Raw genomic sequence first — 19,509 nt, forward strand, 5'->3', positions numbered from 1 at the left:
GACACTTTCTTACTAGTGAAGTAGTCTAGGTTCACACTTCCCCAAACTTCTTCATCCTTGTCTGCTACCACTTGCCTTAAAAGCACAAGAGCTGCCTGCTGAGAAGATGCACATCAACAAGAACCAATGCCTTAAGAAGCCAAAGCAACTTTAATATGGCCTATTTTTGAAGAGCTGTATTAGGCATACTTAATTTCTATCCACCCTGGTTAAGCAAAGATCTTTCCTGTATCTTGGTTATCCAGTTGCTGCCTAAGTTGTTCTTCACAAATGGGTGTGAAAGCACCACCAAGGATTACTCACAGAGTTGAGAGCTCAACCCCTGAGAAAATAGAGGGACTGATCAGTCAAAGGCTCAGAAGAAAAACAAACCACAAGATATCTCTCAAAAATGGATGAAAGCAGCCACAGCAGTTTTCAGTCAATATGAAGAATACAATGGGCCTACTGCATTTCAGCTCCCTCAAAAAATGGAAGACTTGCTTATTATTCCATGTTTTCCGTAGAAAAGAAAATTTCCAACACAGAAACTGTGCCCTGGGCGAAACATGGCTGATGCAACTTTTACTGAAGAAGAGGCAACAGCAACACTGGCATGTTTTTTATTCTAGTCCAGCTTTTAAGCACTTACCACTTCATTTTAAGTATGTACATATGCATGTTTTGATTTTGAAACGAGACTTTTCTAGCATAAAACATGCCAAGCGTTTGTCCTTGGCTGATTCCGTTGCTCTGGTGATGCTAGTGAATTCTCATCCATATGTGCCAGACGGACACAACAGGAAATTCAGTTTTCCAAAACCAAGAAATTTCAATGTTGTTCAGACTGTAGCAAAAAGCTCAATCTTGAAGACAATCAAACAGTGACTTACGTAACAGACCTGACAGCCAAAAATCACATGCTGAATGTTTCAAATGATGTGCTGCACAGTATTTAACACGACCTGTTCGTGCAGAACTTCAGCAACAAGAGTGGGAATAGTACAAGATGTTTCTTTTTTAACACCAATACCCAATAAAGTGGTGTTCTCATAAACAAGGTTTGAGGAAATCTGTCTCCAAACAAGAAAGTCACAGCAGTAGCAAAGGTGGGAGCTCCAGACATCTGGAACAGCATTCCTTTTTTTCTGTCCAAAACCCAAAAATTATTTCATTTCCCTTCCAACCTGGATATTAATGGAAACAAATACATCACATGCTCACTCCAGATGATAAAACTGTACATAACTCTGAATCGAGTAGAGATGGTTAGGACTCTCATATCTAAGGGTATATCCACACAGAAATATAAAATGGCTATCAAAATATTCATATCAAATATCAAATATTCATACTGTTACACATCTGTGCACGCTAGTGATGCCAGGGCACAGATCTGCACCTGGTTAAAGCAATGCTTTGTCTATGCCAGCCAGTAGCTTAGTGTAACATCTAGAAGTCAAAGAGCTGGCACCAAAGACCCAATGGCCACCCCACATACTGTGCCCAGATGCCTTAAGCCATAATTTTCAGAAGTTCAACTTGCTTTTTGTTTGTGTTTGGAAAGAGAGCTTTTATAGCCAGCCTGCTCCAGGAATCTTGCTGCACTCAGGAGCTTGCTCCACATTTTCTAGTACTCCTTCATAATGGTCTCACTTGGAGCTTGACTGCCCAGGTGGAAAAAAAAAATCAGGTCACTGGCAACTGCTGAGTTACCTTTCACAAACAGCTAATAGTGCAGAATATTTCAACACACCTGACCAAAGAGAGGTCAAAGGCTGTCTGCCCTGAGTAACATGTGTCAAGCACTGTCACAGGCTGGACCTGCCAGGCACAGGACAAGAAGACTCCTACAACAGGCAGGAACAGAAAGGATTCCTACTTAGTAAGAACAAGGCGCAGAAAAAACATATTTCTAATTTAATCAAGGAGAAGGAAAAGATGATGGAAGGAGCTGCTGTGTCCCTACCACATCATCCTATGAGGATAGGCTAAGAGAACTGGGATTGTTCAGCCTTAAAAAGAGAAGGCTTCAGGTTGACCTAATTGCAGCCTTCCAGTACCTAAAGGGAGCCTGCAAGAAAGAGAGAGATTTTTCACAAGAGCCTGTAGTGACAGGACAAGGGGGAATGGATTCAAACTGAACAAGAGCAGGTTTAGATGAGATATTAAGAAGAAATCCTTTGCTGGGAGTGTGATGAGGCACTGGAGCATGTTGTCCAGAGGACTGGTGGATGCCCCATCCATGGAAGTATTCAATGCCAGCCTGGATGGGGCTCTGAAGAATCTGGTCAAGCTGAAGGTGTCCCAGGCTCACAGCAGAGGAGCTGGAACTAGGTGATCTTTAAGGTCCCTTCCAACCCTGGAGATTCTATGATTCTACGACCACGGAACTCCACAGAATATTCAAGATCATTGAAAGAACAAAAGTCAAAAAAGTTAAAGGGTTTACACTTTTTTTTTTTTCTAATTGCCCAAAGCTCTAGCCTAACAGTATCTTCAGTATGATAGAAGTAAGTGTCTTTTTTTCCTTACTATTTTACGTAGGCCTGGCTGAACAGTAGGAAATCTGAAAACACAGGTGCCAGTGTGCATACTATTGACACTTCACAGCAGATTTCTGGATGAGATCCTGAAAATAAAAGTCTTCCAAACCTAGTCAGTTTCTTGTCATTAATGCTGAACAAGTAATTGGGGATAGAATAGACAGACTCCTTTGTAATTGCATTGTCAATTCTGGCATGTGAATATAAAATTAAAAAAGAGTTCAAGGTGCTTGCAGGAGGAAACCTTTTGTTAGCCGTTAAGAGTCCAGGGAATTTTTTTCAAAGAAAAAGGTTAATGGAGCTAGAGAGTCTGTTAAAATTCACAGGCTGCTGTTCACATGCCTTTGAAGAGGCCTAGGTTAAGCACTTATAGAATATTATATGACCAGAGTAACAAAGAGCTATTTGTTTTCAACAAGGAACTGCCTGGTAGGTGAACGAGCAAGCATACCCTTCAGGAGATACTCCCTCTCTGGAGATGTAAATCAGACTCAGAAGGCAGGTTCAGAAGCTCCATGTGCAACACTGGGGTTTGCTCCAGCTGGCTTTGGCTACCTACAGTAGCACTAGGACCCCCCCCCTTTGATTTCTGCTCTGCCTTTACCTCCTCTAAGTACCACCGATTGCAGCTTAGGTCTATGCAACTGAAATCAATCCTAGACTCTCACAGCTTGGAGCTCTATAAATATTATCTTTTAAATGTTTGATTCACCTTTTATAGTTAAGTCATGCAGAATTTGAGGTAGTCATTGGTTTGCTTATTTTGGATGGCAGATCTAATGCAAACCAAACGGGCATTTATTGAAAAAATCAGCAATATGTGGTCACAGACCTCCTGTGTACTTGGCTCACACACATGGCTTCCACTCTATCAGGAACACATGGCTTAACTTTTAAAATTAAGTTTCTCCTGTACTACTGTTTAATTTAAACAAGATCAACATTAACGAACTACAGAGCAAATTACCTTCTCTTCCAAGAGAAACAACAAGGAGCAAAGAACATGGAAAGCTCACACATTTGGCCTCAATTCTGTCAGAACACTGGGAAAAAGATAATCTCTTCCTTCTCTAACAACTGAGGTTTGCAGAGGCCCTTAAACAGCATTTCTACTTATTAAAAGGCACCATTTATAACTATCCAGATTTCTGTATTAAAGTCAGGATGCCAACACCCCTTTCTTTATAGCAAGTACCAAAGAATTTTGATGCACAATTTCTGCAGATTCTCATTATCTTCTCAAACCCCCAATTTTCAATGACACTCAGTCAGATGACTTAAAAAGCTGACAGCTATTTTCTCCTGGATCACTCCTCTTTTTCCACCTCACTTCAAGATGAGCAACAACAACTGTAACATTAATTTACTGCATTTGTTACATAAATAAGACAGATACAAGCTAGTGATTATGAAATCGAAGCAGTTCATGTTAATGTTTATTACATTAGCTTTTGGTGATTCTAGAAATTCAATGTTTTCCAAAGAGGTAGTTTATTTTGCTCATATTTTTCCTCATTAGGAAACAGATGTTGGAAAACTACTAGCAGAACAAGCACTATTTAATATACAGCAATTTACAATATTTACTAAATATTTAACAACATAAAAATCAAAGTATATTTCCTCAAACTCTCAATGAGCACTAAGAAATTTCAAATGCCACCTGACAATTAATGTCTCTTAAATAAAAATCCATAATATCTCTGTTTTGGATGAGGTTAGCTACAGGTATCTTAGTGTAGTCAGCTATCTCAGGGATTTTTAAAGCCTTTTGTAAGAGGTCTCCGAAAAGCTCTGCATTTGGCAGTCTCCAAGCTTTTGGAAAAGTCTGAAAGACTGCAAATCTTTCACCCAGTGCTGCTTTATGAATCTTTTTAAATACTGATCTTATTTCTCAAATGGAAATATAACTTTAATAAATAATTAACAAAATAGTATTTCCTCCTAATAATGTAACATGTACATTACAGGTCTTGTCACAGAAAAACACCAAGTAATTACACAGGGTGTCAGACATCATTCTTTTTAATACAGAGTTTAAGTGACTCTTAGCAACTCAGATTGGTTAATCCCAGCTACAAACTTTAAAAACTCATTACAATATTTGGATAATGAATCAAGTTGGTGCAGAACTCCAGTCAAAATTATACAACTTACAAAGTCACCTACAAATCTTTGTATTTTGTCCAAAAACATCATGACACACTCTTAAGCATCGGGGTAAAGACACCGGAGCTGGCAAGACTACAAGGGCAACCCCTTCAAAGGTCAATTCACAGCTACCTCGTGAAGGAGAAGAGATCCATCTTAATGACTTGCATGACTGTTTTCATTTCAATTTTCAAAGTGATCAATTAATTAAATGAACTGCCTACTCCCCCTCTGGTCGTCAATGAAAAAGTCACTCCCCTGCTGTAATACTGTATGCTTCCAGAGCCTTTGGAAAGGCTGAAAAGGACTAAAATTCCTGGAAAGGAGACCTTTTCTTATGATTAAACTTACCAAAATCATTTCAGAAAAAGTCGCGTATTAAAGGAAAACCTGTGATTACTAAACACTGCCCCATTCCTCTGTGTAAATAACATGTTATTGTCAAAGAAATTCAGATTTTAGTTGGCAGAAAATAAATAATTTTATAAATTTTTATATAAATAATTTTGTATTTATATAAAGATATATTTACACAATATAAAACATGTTATTTATATAAATTTATATAAATATATTTATAAAAATATGTTTATATAACATATAAAATATATATTATTTATATAAATTTATATTAATAATTTTATAAATAAAATTTAAACCCCAAATTTTCCTACTTTCTAGCCACCGGTATTACGTACAGTTTTTTGATTCCAACAGATCGATAGAATTTATTCCCTGAACATCATATTCAAGTTAATGCTATTGCACAAATTCTTGCATTTCTGAACTTTATGAACATTTCTGATAAGTCAAAATTTTATTAACATTTAAGACTAGAATTCCATCTTTAGTGCTACATAAACACAGGAAAGAATTTTGATTCAGTCTAACATGTCATAATGCCAGCTGATACTTGGGGACAGGATCTGTGCAACTTCTTATTATGAGCTTCCCACTCTGCCTTTGTCTTCCATAATCTCAGTTTTTGAGGCTAGTGCACTGGCAATTAAATTCTGAGTTTACAGTGTATCTTTTTGCCTCTATCAACTCCCAGCATACTCCTTGCTGAAGAATGGCAAATCTCCAAAAGTATTTCTACTTCAAGTGGCCAGATTCTTCTGATACGTGACCTGCCATTGTGTCAGCTAAAATATCTTCCACAAGTGCATCATCTGTGATGTCTAAGTCTTGATACAGTCAACTCTACATAATCCTTAGAGGGCTGTCCATGGGGAGCTCTATCCTTGGAAGGTTGCTGATGAACCAGGCCAAGCTGGCTTTGTACTGACCACATTTTACCTGCACTGTGATCTGGTAAATGATCAGTTGTCATTTATGGAGATGACAAAGCTTATGGAAATCACTCCTACACATAACAGCGAGTGGCTGATTAAAAGATTAAATCTTCTCCTGTTGTTTTGGTTATTAGGTTTCCAATTCGGCAGTATTCTAAAGACTGAGGTTTTTGGGGGTGTATTTGTTTAGAGGGCAGCATTCATATTTTAATCTATTTTCTCTCAGAGCCCACATCTGTAGCACTGAATCAACATGCATGGCCCTCCTCTTGTCTTCTTAAGGGGACATTAATAATGGATTTAATTATTAAGCTTTGTCCATAGCATTTTTAACCATGTAACACAAAACCAGCCCATCAATGAACATCATGGCCAACAGACCTATATTTAATGGAAAGTATCTAAAAAAATAATGATGAAGCCTGCACTACCAAGTAAACCTTGCTGAGTTCCTGGAAGCACAGGAACACCTGCATAGAAATAGAAATCCAAACATTAGTAACAGTGCATCTGCTTGCCTACTTGGTGCTGTTGAGATCTTCTCCAAGTAATTACCATGTGCACAGCCCCCTCACTTGCCCATTCTACAGGGACAGCTCATCCAGCATTATTACAGGCATTGTCTCCCAAGGGAGTTGCTAGTCTGGTGATTTAAGTTTTTCCACCACTCTCAAAGCCAGACTATTATGTTGTTATTAGTTTCCATGGTAAAGGCAGAGAATTTATTGCTTGAAAAAGATGCTACACAAATTATTTTTTCATTGTGATACCACCAAGAACATCCTGAGTTTCAGCTATTAAGAAAAATTAATTTGTGCTCCAGCTGTCCTTGGTGAATGATACTTGAAAGGCTGTGTTTTGTTGGTGTTGTTTTTAGCATACCTGATTGATAAAATAATCCTGGCTGTTCTCTTTTGTGTTCTCTTAATGAGAACCTCATGTGATTCCTGAGAAAATCCTAAAAAACTTCAGAGGTCAAACTAATCCCATGGGCAAATTTAATGAATTTTACACAATTAACATCAGGGGGCTTACTTATGAAGAAAAAGCTATGAAAACTCTTATGTTTATTTATTGAAAAGCATTTTCAGATATAAGTGAGGATTTATGTCCAAAATCTGTAATTGTACATGGTTTGTGCCTACTCCAAATGTTGAGTGGAGAGAACACCTCAAACAACCTTATCCAAGTCTTAATACTCCCGAAATGTTCGTATTTAAGTTCGGAGTACACCTATGAACCAGAGTCAAAGACTATTTTATCTTATGCAAAGTACATCTTAAACTTCAGCCTGAAGTTCAGACATCTCTACTGATACCCAAAGTGGGTGTTCCAAAACCAGCAATCACCAAGTGCCTAAATAAACAGTTTGTAGCCCTGCTAATGATACTGTTATCAAAACTGGTGAAAGAGGGGACTTGGAGCAGTACAGAAACCTAAATTAACCTGCCAAAAGCATGTAAGATTTAAATTAATGCATCCAGGAATACATTTATGAACAATGACGTGCTATGACTGTTCTCAAAAGCAAAGACAAACGAGGCTAAACAAGGCCCATGGGTTAGAATGTGCAGATTAATAAATTACTGGTGAATCAGCACCAAGCCTGACAAGAGTTCAAGAAGTGTTTGGACAATGCTCTCAGGCACATAGTGTGACTCTTGGAGATGTCCTGTGCAGGGCCAGGAGTCAGACTCAATGATCCTCATGGGTCCCTTCCAGCTCAACTTATTCTGTGATGCTGTGAGCTGCTCATACTGGTACACTTTGTTTTCAACTGGAACAGGACAACAAAAATTTCCGTTCATGTTTTGTGTGTGCAAGAGTACACACATGAATTCCAGCTGATAGAAAGTTAAGTCTTCAATTTGAAACCTGGTAAATAAACTTCCACAGAGAAAGGCTCAATCATTAAAACTATTTTCAACTTTTGAACTTGGCTGTACAGTGCATACAGACCACTAACGAACGAAGGTAATTAACTGCACTTCTCAATGTGTAGGTTATAAAGATAGAAATGAAAAAGTGGAAAAGTTAGAAAACAGGAAGATGCCAAGCAGAGACATGGCCTTGGAAGGACAAGAAGGTTCTTCTTTATGCAGTGGAAGAAGAGGAGGCAAGAGTAATAAAATAAGAGAAGGACTTCTCTGCCAAGGAGGACAAGCTTACATTCCCTTCACTTCTTCCCTTCTTGCTGTACAAAAAACCACTTCCAATTCCCAAATAAGGACCACTTCAAAAATTACACAGAGGCTGCTTGCAAAGCTGCAGAGAGCCATGGGCACGTTGCACCTCTGTCTAGGTATGCCTGCATGTGCCACTGTTTTGTCTGTAATAGTCTGCTCAGTAGAAGTTACTGCTGTCTCTCCCAAGAGGCAATGAGAAGAAAGGCATATTTACGTTACAGTCTGAGCTATTAAGTCCTGAAACCACAAGGAGGTCACATTCTTGCTTTCTGCACAGATGGCCTAAATGCACCTTGCATGAAGCTCCTTCTAGGAAGGACCTAAGACTGCTCATCTGCCTATTGTCACTCACATAGTGCTGCCAAAAGCGGAGGGAGAAAAGAGATACTACACGCTTGATGGAGTGCCATGGTCATCAAAACTTGGCAAGTTACCACACTCTGTAGGGCGATAAAATAGTGATGAGATTGTCCTCATTCAAAGCAGTCGTACCTGGATCATCGAAGAGTCAGCCAGGGAAAACCAATCAGCACATATCTCAGCAAACAGTGAACCTTGTTTTGAGCCTGTGCCTGAAATAGTTTTTGCATGGATTTGTTGTGTGAGGTTGAATCTTGTGCAGGACCTATTTGTATTTTTAGCAGTGCCAACCATGAAGCAGAGAGCTGTAAGCAGCAGCGCTGCAGAGCACGGGTTATTTGGGTTATAAACGCACTGCAGGTGGCCCATTCCAGACGAACCAGCCACTCTTTGCAAAAGGCAAAGCCAATTGCTTTTACGTAAGGTTGTTCCACACAAGAAGTTTCAAGAAAGCAGCCTTCTTAGAAGTAAACTCTCCCAGTGCTGACAAGCCCTCAGCCAAGAAACGGCACATGGCTAGAGGTTAGCAGAGTATGTTATTTGACTTCTGGCAGAACCTCAAAGTCTTTTCCCCCTCCTGTGGTCTCCAGTAAGTGGGAAGGTGGAAAAAAAAAATCCAACTCAAAGTGCTGAAAAGCAGCATCCTACAGCAAAGCCATGCAATGACATGATTTCACAAATTTTCCAATACCAATACTTTGCCATGCCAAAGGCTACAAATTAAACAAGAGAGATATTTCTGGGACTTCTGTACAACACATTACCAAATCCAAAGGCTGTTCTTCTGGCTTTCTGAATTTATGAAGCAGAAGGCATTTAGAGTTAGTCTTGTAACTCTCTGGTATGCAGTTGAGCTGAAAACTACCTTTTTTGGATTTTTTTATTCATATGACAGAGCTTTGAACTCTTTCAAATATTTAGCTTGATAAATTCATCATATTTTAAAGCATTCATCCGATTAATTCACATCATCACCTGAGTTCTCCAACCAAGTAGATTTTATATTTTTTTTTAATTTCTGTTCTTCTCAAACACCCTGCATCTTCCACATTTGCAAAAAATGCAATAAACTAACACTGGTGTGTGTGTGAAGGAAAGCAGTAACATTACTGAAACACTTTAGGCCAAAAACCAGGTATATTCCAAAACAAAATAAAAAACACCAAGAGAAGAAAAAACTTACAATTGAATGAAAATCAACCATCGCCTTGAGAAGTGGATGGACGGCAGGTCTCATTCATCAAAACATCAAAAATGAAAATACTCATTCGGAATACATAAAAAAGTTAGTGTTTTGAAGATGTAAGAAAAAGCCAAGGAAAAAAGCAACCATGCCCCATCAGTATGAGAAATCTGCCTTCACAACACATAAAAAATACCAGCTGAAAAAGTGAATGCTTTATGAAATTCAATTTGGGGAATGTGACCCATTATTTTATTCTCTAAAGGAAAATCAGGTCGTAGCACGGAGAAGGAATGTGCAATAGAATCTTGAGCTATTCTACACCAATAAATTCTGATGAAAGAAAATTATATTCTGGCCCTGAAAAGGCAAAGAAAACCCTAAAACCAAAACCCAAACAAAAAACCCCCACCCAGTTCAGGAAACCACTGAAGAATGATCATCCTTCCTCCAAATACACACACATGACAACCTAGCCTCATTTTTAAGAGTTACATATGCAATCCAAAGTTCTGTAATTCAAGATTCTCAGAGAAGTTTGTCCCATAGTTCAAAGGAAGTACATAGTTGAAAGAACACCAACAAGAGCTTTACAGAACTAGCATAGAAATGTGATTGAAAATTGATGTTTGGAAATAATTCCCCAGATTCACAAACCATTTTCCTGCTATTTTAACTTTTTTTTAACCCATTTAAGATTAATAGTGAGTGCTTCCTATACTCTTTTCAAACAGTCACAGCCCTGCAGTACTGGTGACATGGTAAATTATCTCCTTATGAAAAAGGCAGAAAAACCAGATGGGGATTCATTAACTTTTCTCTGTGGTGCTCACTCTCTTTGCCTGAACAGAAAGAAGGTAAGAATGACTGTACGTGACTGAGGGTCCAGCCAGCCATCACCCTCTCTGACAGCAGCAGATGCGTGCCTAGCAGTCTACAACAGAGCAAGAATAAAGTGCTGGTTTCCTAATAGGCTCTCCCAACATCCAGAAACCCACACAGATGGACTTACTGAGTTTCACAACTCAGCTGCCAAGCAACCTTCTGAAACCCCTTTAAAATGAGAAAATGGAAAACCAAGAACAAGACTCTCAAACCCCACCGTTCACCACAGTGAGCAGTTGTTCACCCAACTCAACTACAACAGTAAAGCTGCACAGTGAATGTGGGACACTAAAACCACCAGAAAACACCATTCATTTCAATACCTTTGCTTGTTTGTTTGGGTTGCTTCTTGGAGGTTTATTCCTTTGCTTTTTTTTAACTGAATACATTTATCTCAAGCAGAAAGTTAAGAGAGTTATGGAGGGCAGGATGGATGGATGGATGGATGGATGGATGGATGGATGGATGGATGGATGGATGGATGGAAGGCTGGAAGGAAGGCAGGAAACACACCTTGGCTCAAAGTGTGCAAGAACAGTAAGGTACATCAGAAATTTGCAAAAATAATTTCTGTCATTCAAAAACCCAATGCTTTAAGTTCGTATTGCAAGGCTGTATGCTCATAACATAAAATTTTACTATCTGGGGAGACAAGACATTCTAAAATACTTTATGTATAGCATTGACTGCATTATGGAGAATGCAAGACTATGACAAGGAGGCTACAACAAACTGACAAAATGAAAATGTGCTGCTGACAGGGACTTAATATCAGCACATACAGCCTACTTTTTACAGGCAACTGAAAGAGAAAATACTTCTCTTCAGGAAAATACCTTACTGTGCACAATAATTTCTTAGAGAGGGCCTGAAAAGTTTTCCTTTCCAGAGATGATAATAAAAGAATCAAAAAAACCTAACTAAAAACCCAACCAGTCAGCACTAATGTGACTGATGTATTAAAAAGGGCAGTTCTGAAAAAATAGTTCAAATACAGAATTTATTTAAAATCTGTAATGAACAGAGCCCAGACCTTACATATTTGCTGCAAGAGAAAGACATTTGAATTACTTAGCATGAGTATCTTTCTATCGAATTTGGTCTCTAGTGTTTGGGTTTTTACTCTTTATAACAGTATCAGTGAATTTAATTTAGTTATGCAAATTAACATTCTCTTGTAAACACTTAAAAATGCTTACACTGATTCAAGTCAAAAGGCCCACCAAATCCACCATGATGTCTCCAGCTGGAGCAGAGAGCAGGTGCACAAGAAATGGAAGTGTAACAATGGCGACACTTGCCAAAACCTCTGTCTCAACCCTCAAGGTTGCTGAAGAACTTCTTGAGCCAGTTGTGATGTCTACATACTCAGTAACCTCACTGGACTTCCCTTCCATGACTCCATTAAATCGTTGCTTAAAAATTCAGACAGGTTTAAAACCAAGACTATCTTATATCACAGAGTTCCAAAGCCAAATTAAAATTACATTAAAAACTTCATTAGTTTGTTTCTTTTACATCTGCCACCTTGGATAGGATGCTAATTTCCTGTCCCTTTCTATGTGACTCATATTTCACATCCCTCAGTTGTCCCTTTTCCATGATTAAAAAAAAAAAAAATCTCAGTCTATTTAATGAGTCCCCAAGTAGAAACTGTTTTATACTTGTTGTCAGTCTTTACACTGCTTCTGATTCCTACTGTATCTTCTTTGAGGTTTACACAATATTTAAATATACAATACAAATTAATACACTAACATAGATGTGTTTTCTGTGTTTTTCTTCCATTCTTTTTATGCTATTTTCCCCCTCCCCTCCTGGGCATTACCAAGAACAAGAGTAATTTTTTCAAACAAAAAAAATCTGCTCAGTCAACCACTCCTTCCCCAGGTAAAGTCCAGACTTTGTTCATGAGCACCATTTTCCAATTATTTGCACCAAGTTTTATCTGCCACATCATCACCCTCACTCTTTGAGGAGACACTTCTGTAATTCCCAAAGATCAAATCTATCTTCATTACCCCAACTCAGTTAACACTGATAGATTTCTTCCACCCACTAGACACCCCCTTTCTCCAAACCTCTAAGGGTTTTGGTTTTGACAACCAGAAAATTACTCAGGTTTTATCAGAGATCCACACTAGCTGCACTGGTGACCTCACTCCACAGTGCAAAAGATGGGATATTCCCAGTTATCTATCTGTGCTCTTTGTCCACAACTGATTACTTTGAAGTTCTGAGTGGGAATTCCCATGGGTTGGAATTCTCAAAAACAATTGCTGAGATAAAGTAGAGAAGGAAAGAGGGGAAGAAAGACAGAAAGAGGAAGAGAGAGAGAGAAACAGAGAAAGAAAAGAAAGGAAGAAAAAAAGAAAGAAAGAGCAAGTTAGTTGTATGTAGGTCACCTGAAGATGAACTTATGAAAAATATTTCTAAATCTATCTTGGATTGTTTGTGGGCAGCTAAACACTCTTAATTTAAACAATTGCTATGACATTTTCCTACTAATTTTCTGTAAAGGTCAAAGTCAGAAAAACAGTAATGTAAAAACCTCATATACGTGGCATATTTTTCTTAGCCAAGAAGCAACAGTTATCCTCAAAATGTCTGTCTCTGTAGGAATGTTCATGCACAGTTACTTTTTTCTTTAATGACTGGACTAGAATGCTTTTTCATCCTCACTTTTGGAAAAAAAAAATATTTTGATTAAAAATCAGCAAGCCAGTAAGGTGTATAACTTGTACATACTTCCAAGACAAATAAATCTGTCCACTTCGTTAAAATAATAATAATTTTAAAAATCAACAAAGTCTTCCATACATTAGTAAATTATGTTTATAAATCAGGTATTTTGTGTTTTATCTTACCTTTTAGCCAGCCACAGCTTGGTTCCCATACAGGTAATGATGTTGCCCAGTCCCTGCTGGAAGTCCAAACTAGCAAACTGGTTTGATTCTAGGTACGACTGCAGCAGGTGAAAAACCTAAATTTAAAAAAAAAAAAAAAAAAAATTGAAAGTAAGAGTTTCTAGCCACTGCTTTTCCTCTAAATAACTGTAAGATGAAACAGTCACCTGCAAAATGAACAACTATTACTCAAGGAAAAACATGTATTCACTTGGCCTTGCAGCAGACAGAATCCTTAAATCCTTAAGTTGCCTTATCTTTATAACTCATTTTTCGCACAAGAACAAAGCAACAGAAAGTGCTAGAAGATGTTAACCTCCATGAAGTGAACAGAAGGCAGCTGGATGAACACCACTCCTCTGGCCTTTCCCAACTCAAGCATCCCTCAACTTTCAACTTTCTTGCTGTGCCATTTGCTCCCCAGTGCCAGCACAACTGCCTGGGGAGCAGACTGGCAGTTTGGCACACTGATGGAGCGGGGCAGCTTGCACTGTACAAGTACAACCAAGGAGACAGGAAAGGGAATTACCATCTGTAACCACTCTGAAGTGCTGACAGAAAAGTATTTTTATTCCTGCTCCTGAGAATCTTCATTCCAGGCCCCAGTCAAACACCATGGGCAGTTGGGTTTCACAGAGCAGGGAGATGCTCACACCTTCCCTTTCGAAGGACTGAGCAGACTGAGCCCCTGTACTGGGGGTTCTACACGTTCTCCTCCAGAGATTCATATAAAAGCCTAACAGACATGTCCAAGCTATGATGAAGGGAAGAATTCAAGGTACCAGAATAGAAATCAAGATCTGTAGCTTTCTGGTCAGGCAGTTAACAGAACAAAAAAATGTATGTTCTCAAAGACCCTCCTTTGCTATTTGAAAACAGTTTTTTTCAAGTAGCACTGAATATATAGAAAAGTATTAAGAAAAACATTTGTTAAAAAAAAAGTATTGTCATCTAAGCATGACATGAAAATATTGGGTAGTGTAAGAAAGCTGATACCAACTGCACAGTGGAGAGGGACTCTGCAAGACCAGCCCCTTGTAGTACCCATCCTGCATGTGGCAGATGGTGCATGACACACGCTCAACACAAGCGACACCACCCCTATCATCCCAGTTGGGTTTAACTTTCCCCATTCACACACAAGAGAACAGCAATCACCTAGGTGAGCTAATTTTTAAACAGAAACACATGGAAATGCATGGTGCAGTAGTGAAGCCTAATGGAAAAGATCTTGCTCAGCATAAGGCATTTTGCCTTACAGCCTCAAAATTTGAAACGCTGTTCACTTACACAGGTAAGTTACATTTAAAGAAAGGGCTTCTATGCAAATTGAAAAAGTACATCCCCCATTATTTACTGAAACTGACCATGTGCAGAATTTAGGAAGCTTAAAGATGTATTACCAGACCATTTCTGAAAATACATATTGTGAGCATTTTATATGGAAACACTCTTGACATGTGAGAGTATTAGCACTTCCTACTTGCAAAGTGACAATTTAATGGCCAATGGATCAAGCTGGGCCTTCACTTCACTTTGGGAAAAGAAAAACCTTTGTATCCAGATTTTTAGATCTCAGATCCTAATTTTCCACATTCCAGCTGTCACTTGCTCCGGGGGTTATATTTTTTTGTTTGTTTGCTTGTTTTGGAAATACAAGCACTGCCACATAGCATTAACTTGACACAATTTCATCTGTTTTAGTTTTTTGTGAAATCATTCAAGTGGAAAAACAGCTGCAGTTGTTTCAAATAAGCACAGAAACAGAAGAGATGTCAAGAGACTATCTAATCCATACAAACACTGAGGCAGGGTCTAAAAATTCTTGGATAAAACAAATGCCTGACTGTCCTAATCCTGAAAACAGCCAAGAAAGCAGATCCTGGAACAGTTGTATGCAACCTCCTCTAGTCTTTCACCCTCAAAATCCAAGCTCTTGAGGGAAGGTGTTCTTGTCTGCTCCCACCCCTGCCCTTACAGCAAACAACTGTTCTCTGAACACTGTTCAGTCAGTCCAGATTTTTTCCTAGTGAGGCACTTATTAAACACAGAGATCCCACCGGGGCCCTTTGACAGGAACAATGAAATAAACTCCCATCTCCCTTTGTTAGCAGGTGCTCTGTAGGCAAGACACATCCGGGAGAAGTAGCTTGTCTTTTTGTCTTTTTTTACATATTCCTAAGTCCTCTGAACTGAACATCATTTTGTTGATAGCATTTTTTTAAGACGGCCTTTCCAAGACCTTTTTGAACCTTGACCTTTTTCTACAAAATGCTTTGCAGAAGCACAACCTTGCAAACATTTCAAAGTGTCACCAGACATCTCTACCTTGAGTCCTCTCCTTTAGTCTGCTCTTGCCTGTACAAGTGTTTGCTTATTAAAATGGTTTACGTAAGTACCTACTCAAATTAACCTTCATGAAAACTGATGTACTAAGCTGCCACTACTAATAGTTACTCTATATCTTTTGTGGCTTGCCCTTAACCCCTGTTAAGTCATACACACGATAGAAGAAAGAACAAAAATGGAAAATAATATTTATGCAGAAGCTTTTACTGCTTTTTATATCCTCTGCTAACTGAAAACCATTTGGTGCCTTAACCTTTCCAATTTTATTCGTCTGTGCTTGTGTTCATTTCCAGGAATGACAATGGATTTACCTCTAAGCAATAATATAAAATCTGTTTCACAGTTATGAAGGAGCTATCATATTTTTTCCTAGAAGCTTAAATTAATTTAATCTCTTTGAAAACAACTCTCAAAGTGCCTTCTGTGTAGAGGCAGAGGAAACCTAAGTAGTTCGCTAGTTCAAGCTAAAGGTCTTGAAAGAGAAAGAACTGTGTATACTACAGAGGTCAATTTGGTGGCTTTAAATTTGTCCAGGTAGGAAATTCAGTACTGAAAGTGCAACCAAAACTCCTCTGGAGTTAATTCTCTATATGAACCACATCCTTTCAATACTATTCAGATGGTAAAAATCACAGGACACGAGCCATATTTAAGAAGAAGAATTAAAAGGTGCAACTCATGTAAGAGTTTGATGCACTCTTGAAAAGTGCTGGCATCCATCAGAGAAAATGCTCAACTATGATTTAGCGTGTTCTGACTTTTTTTGACATAAACAAAATCCTGATTTTCTTGGTATTTCACTGCAAGCCCTCTATCAGCTATTCAGGCACCCTCACCAAATTTCAGACACCTAGAAACCTTTCCCCAAAGAAATTCTTTTTTCAGCACGAGATTTTAGAATGCCTTAGCTAAATTGGAAATTGTAATTAACATCAGCATGTTGTATACAAAGCCTTACTTAACATAAGCTAAAACCAGAGGTAACCAAACAAGTAATGTATAAAAGTTAGCCTTGGTAGTTCTTCACTTCCATCACCTGTGATGTGTCATTCTTGGCTTCCATGTGGCTTCCATGATCTAAGACTACAAGCCAGGCAATGTTTGCTTGAGCAGGTAGCAAGTTTTACGAGACTGTTTGATATAAATAATAAAATAGACAGGCTTTCCAGCGCATGGCTCTCCTCAAGTCCAAAATACTACATGATTTAAAAGCCTCTGCTGAATTCCTCACGCATAAATGCAGTGAGGTCATGGTGTTCCTTGTGTATGTGGCATTGTTTTTTTATTACACAAAGGCAATATATTAATGATTTTTTTTTTCTTTTTTAAAGTTAGTTTTACCAAAGATTTGCACCATCTGTGGAGGAAGGTTTATGAAGACTTATTGGCTGACAGTGATTCTTTTTAATAGATACAACACTTCACTGAGAAAAGGTACTGTCTGTAGTTCTGTGGAATGCTGCATTAAAGACGGTGAGTTCATGGATGCCCAGAAACCTTTTCCTCCCCTCTTGGTGTATTATCCTGGCTCCTGAACAGCCTATCCAGCTGCTACACCAACAGAACAGCAGAGACAGTCCATCAACCTGGGCAAGGGTTGTTAAAACAGTGCAAGCCATGGGAAGTCCAGATATCTTGATACGTGATGACGGGCAAGTGTCCAATGATGGATCATTCTGAGACTACTCAGCCCACAAGGTTCTAACTCTGAGCCAGAATGTCCTAAGATGCTGCAGGTAAAAGCACCTGCCATGGGATGACTATTCAGTGCAAAATAACATAGAAAAAAACCAAACAAACCCTGCCAAGCCAGCCCAGGTGTGATACTATATCCTTGTCCTGGGTCGCAGTGTATTCTATTACCATCCTCATGAGCAGTGGAAATCAGGTGGGGCAGTGTTTCCTTGCCTCCTCCCCCCAGACTATCTTGCTGTTAATGGCCCATCAATGCCTTGCTGCATGACTCAGAGATAACTCCCTGCAGACCATCTTCTGTTAATGAGGCCATCAATGCCTGGCCTCATGACTCATCATCCCATTGTGAGATGCTCCACCCAGAGGGAGGAACCAAGCATTCCATCCTGGATATAATCTGAGATTCCAAACACCACAGACACCCTTTCCACTGGATTCCCAGAGGACAGGAGCTACACAGCCACCACTGGACCTTCTGAGGAAGACCAGACCCTTCTACGGGATCACTGCTTCAACAGAACCCCATCCATCACTTCAGGAGGACTGCAGCCACCATTTTATTGGACTGCTACCACCACCCTAACAGGGTGTCAGGCTGTATCCTGACCCAGTGTTTTCTGCCTTTATTTTTTTGATTTCCCTATTAAATTGTTATTCTGACTTGGTACCTCCCACTGGTTTGTTTTCAAACTAGTACAACCCTAATGAACAAAACCCAAGGACTCAGCATGCCAATAAAGCCATGTTCTGCTCTTCAGCCACTCCCACCTTCCAGTACCTTCCTTGGAGTTGTCAGTGTTTCACCCTGGTTTTTCAGCTGTAGAAGCCTCAAGGAAAGGGGAAAAAGCAGAGAAGGGTGGAGGAGGGAAGAGAAAAAAAGAAACAGCCGGCTTGGTTCCCTGCTGGTCTATCAGGACACACATCCTTCTGTCCTGTTCACATCCATCCCCCAGCCAACAGCGTGCTTTCAGATGCCACACTGAGACTTCTGTCTTGCTCTGTCATGACATGAGAAAGTTGAGTGTTTTCTCTGTACCCAAGAAGGCCTTAAAACATAACATCTGCTACTTTCAAAGTGTTCATTTTAGATGATTAAGTGAAAAAAAATGCATATTGCTTTTTAAAAAAAAAAAAACAAAAAACAAATACTTAAATGGTTAGACATCAGCTAAGTCAAAAATATAAATCATGAGAAGCAGGAAGAGACATTTTTTCCCCCGCGCTAACTTTGATATGATAAGCAGCAGATCATTATCTTTAGCAGCTCTCATATCAGCTGGAATTGCTGGGACACAATTAAAATAATGAAGGAATGTAGTGACAGAGGAAAACTATCAAACACAAAATTTACCTACTGCAAACTTTTTTTGATGCCAAGAGTTCTCCTGCGTACATACAGAGACACTGCAAATATAGCACAACCTTTCAATAGCCACAAAGTTGATCTAGCATGACACATTTTCTAACAAATTAAAATCAACATTTTGTAGCATTAGCAGCAATTTTATGGGAGAAACTAAGGTTTCTGAAGTTCATAACAAACTTTTAATTTCCAACATAAAACAGTGATTAGGTGGATACCTGGTGTAGTTGAGCACGTTTGCATTGCATGTGGCTGCACCAAGTGCCTTTTTCAAACAGTGAGATTTTCCAAAAACAGGAGGTTATACGGTTGCACGCTTCTCGGTGAAGTAGCAACACTAAGCTTTCCTCCCCTTAAGATGACCCAAAGCAATAAAAACTTTTTCATGCATGCCCTCAGCTATGTTTGGATGAAATGAAGTATACAATACAAATATTCACATTCCTAAGTGCAAGACTGCAACAATGCTCCCAGTGTTCATTTCAGTGCTTACTGGGGGGAAAAGAAAATACAAACCAAAAAACCAAACTGACATCACCTGAAACTTTACATCCTCAACACAGATCCTTTAACTCCCTAAAAAAATACAGAGAATACAGATGTTTCAGCAG

General features: G+C 38.9%; 1 protein-coding gene across 6 annotated transcripts in view; it reads right to left on the reverse strand.

Moving 5' to 3' along the window:
* Nucleotides 1-19,509, reverse strand: part of THADA (THADA armadillo repeat containing) — a 162,745-nt gene that overhangs the window by 47,925 nt on the left and 95,311 nt on the right. For 5 of the 6 annotated variants that reach the window (XM_069009708.1, XM_069009707.1, XM_069009705.1 and 2 more), the window contains exon 30: nt 13,453-13,568. In XM_069009708.1, the coding sequence (XP_068865809.1) occupies nt 13,453-13,568 (116 nt within the window). Of the gene's footprint in view, nt 1-11,633; nt 12,865-13,452; nt 13,569-19,509 lie in introns of those variants that run through there. The other variant, XM_069009710.1, reaches the window with a different exon arrangement.

This window comes from Aphelocoma coerulescens, chromosome 3, assembly GCF_041296385.1.
Source record: "Aphelocoma coerulescens isolate FSJ_1873_10779 chromosome 3, UR_Acoe_1.0, whole genome shotgun sequence".
Lineage (NCBI taxonomy): Eukaryota > Metazoa > Chordata > Aves > Passeriformes > Corvidae > Aphelocoma > Aphelocoma coerulescens.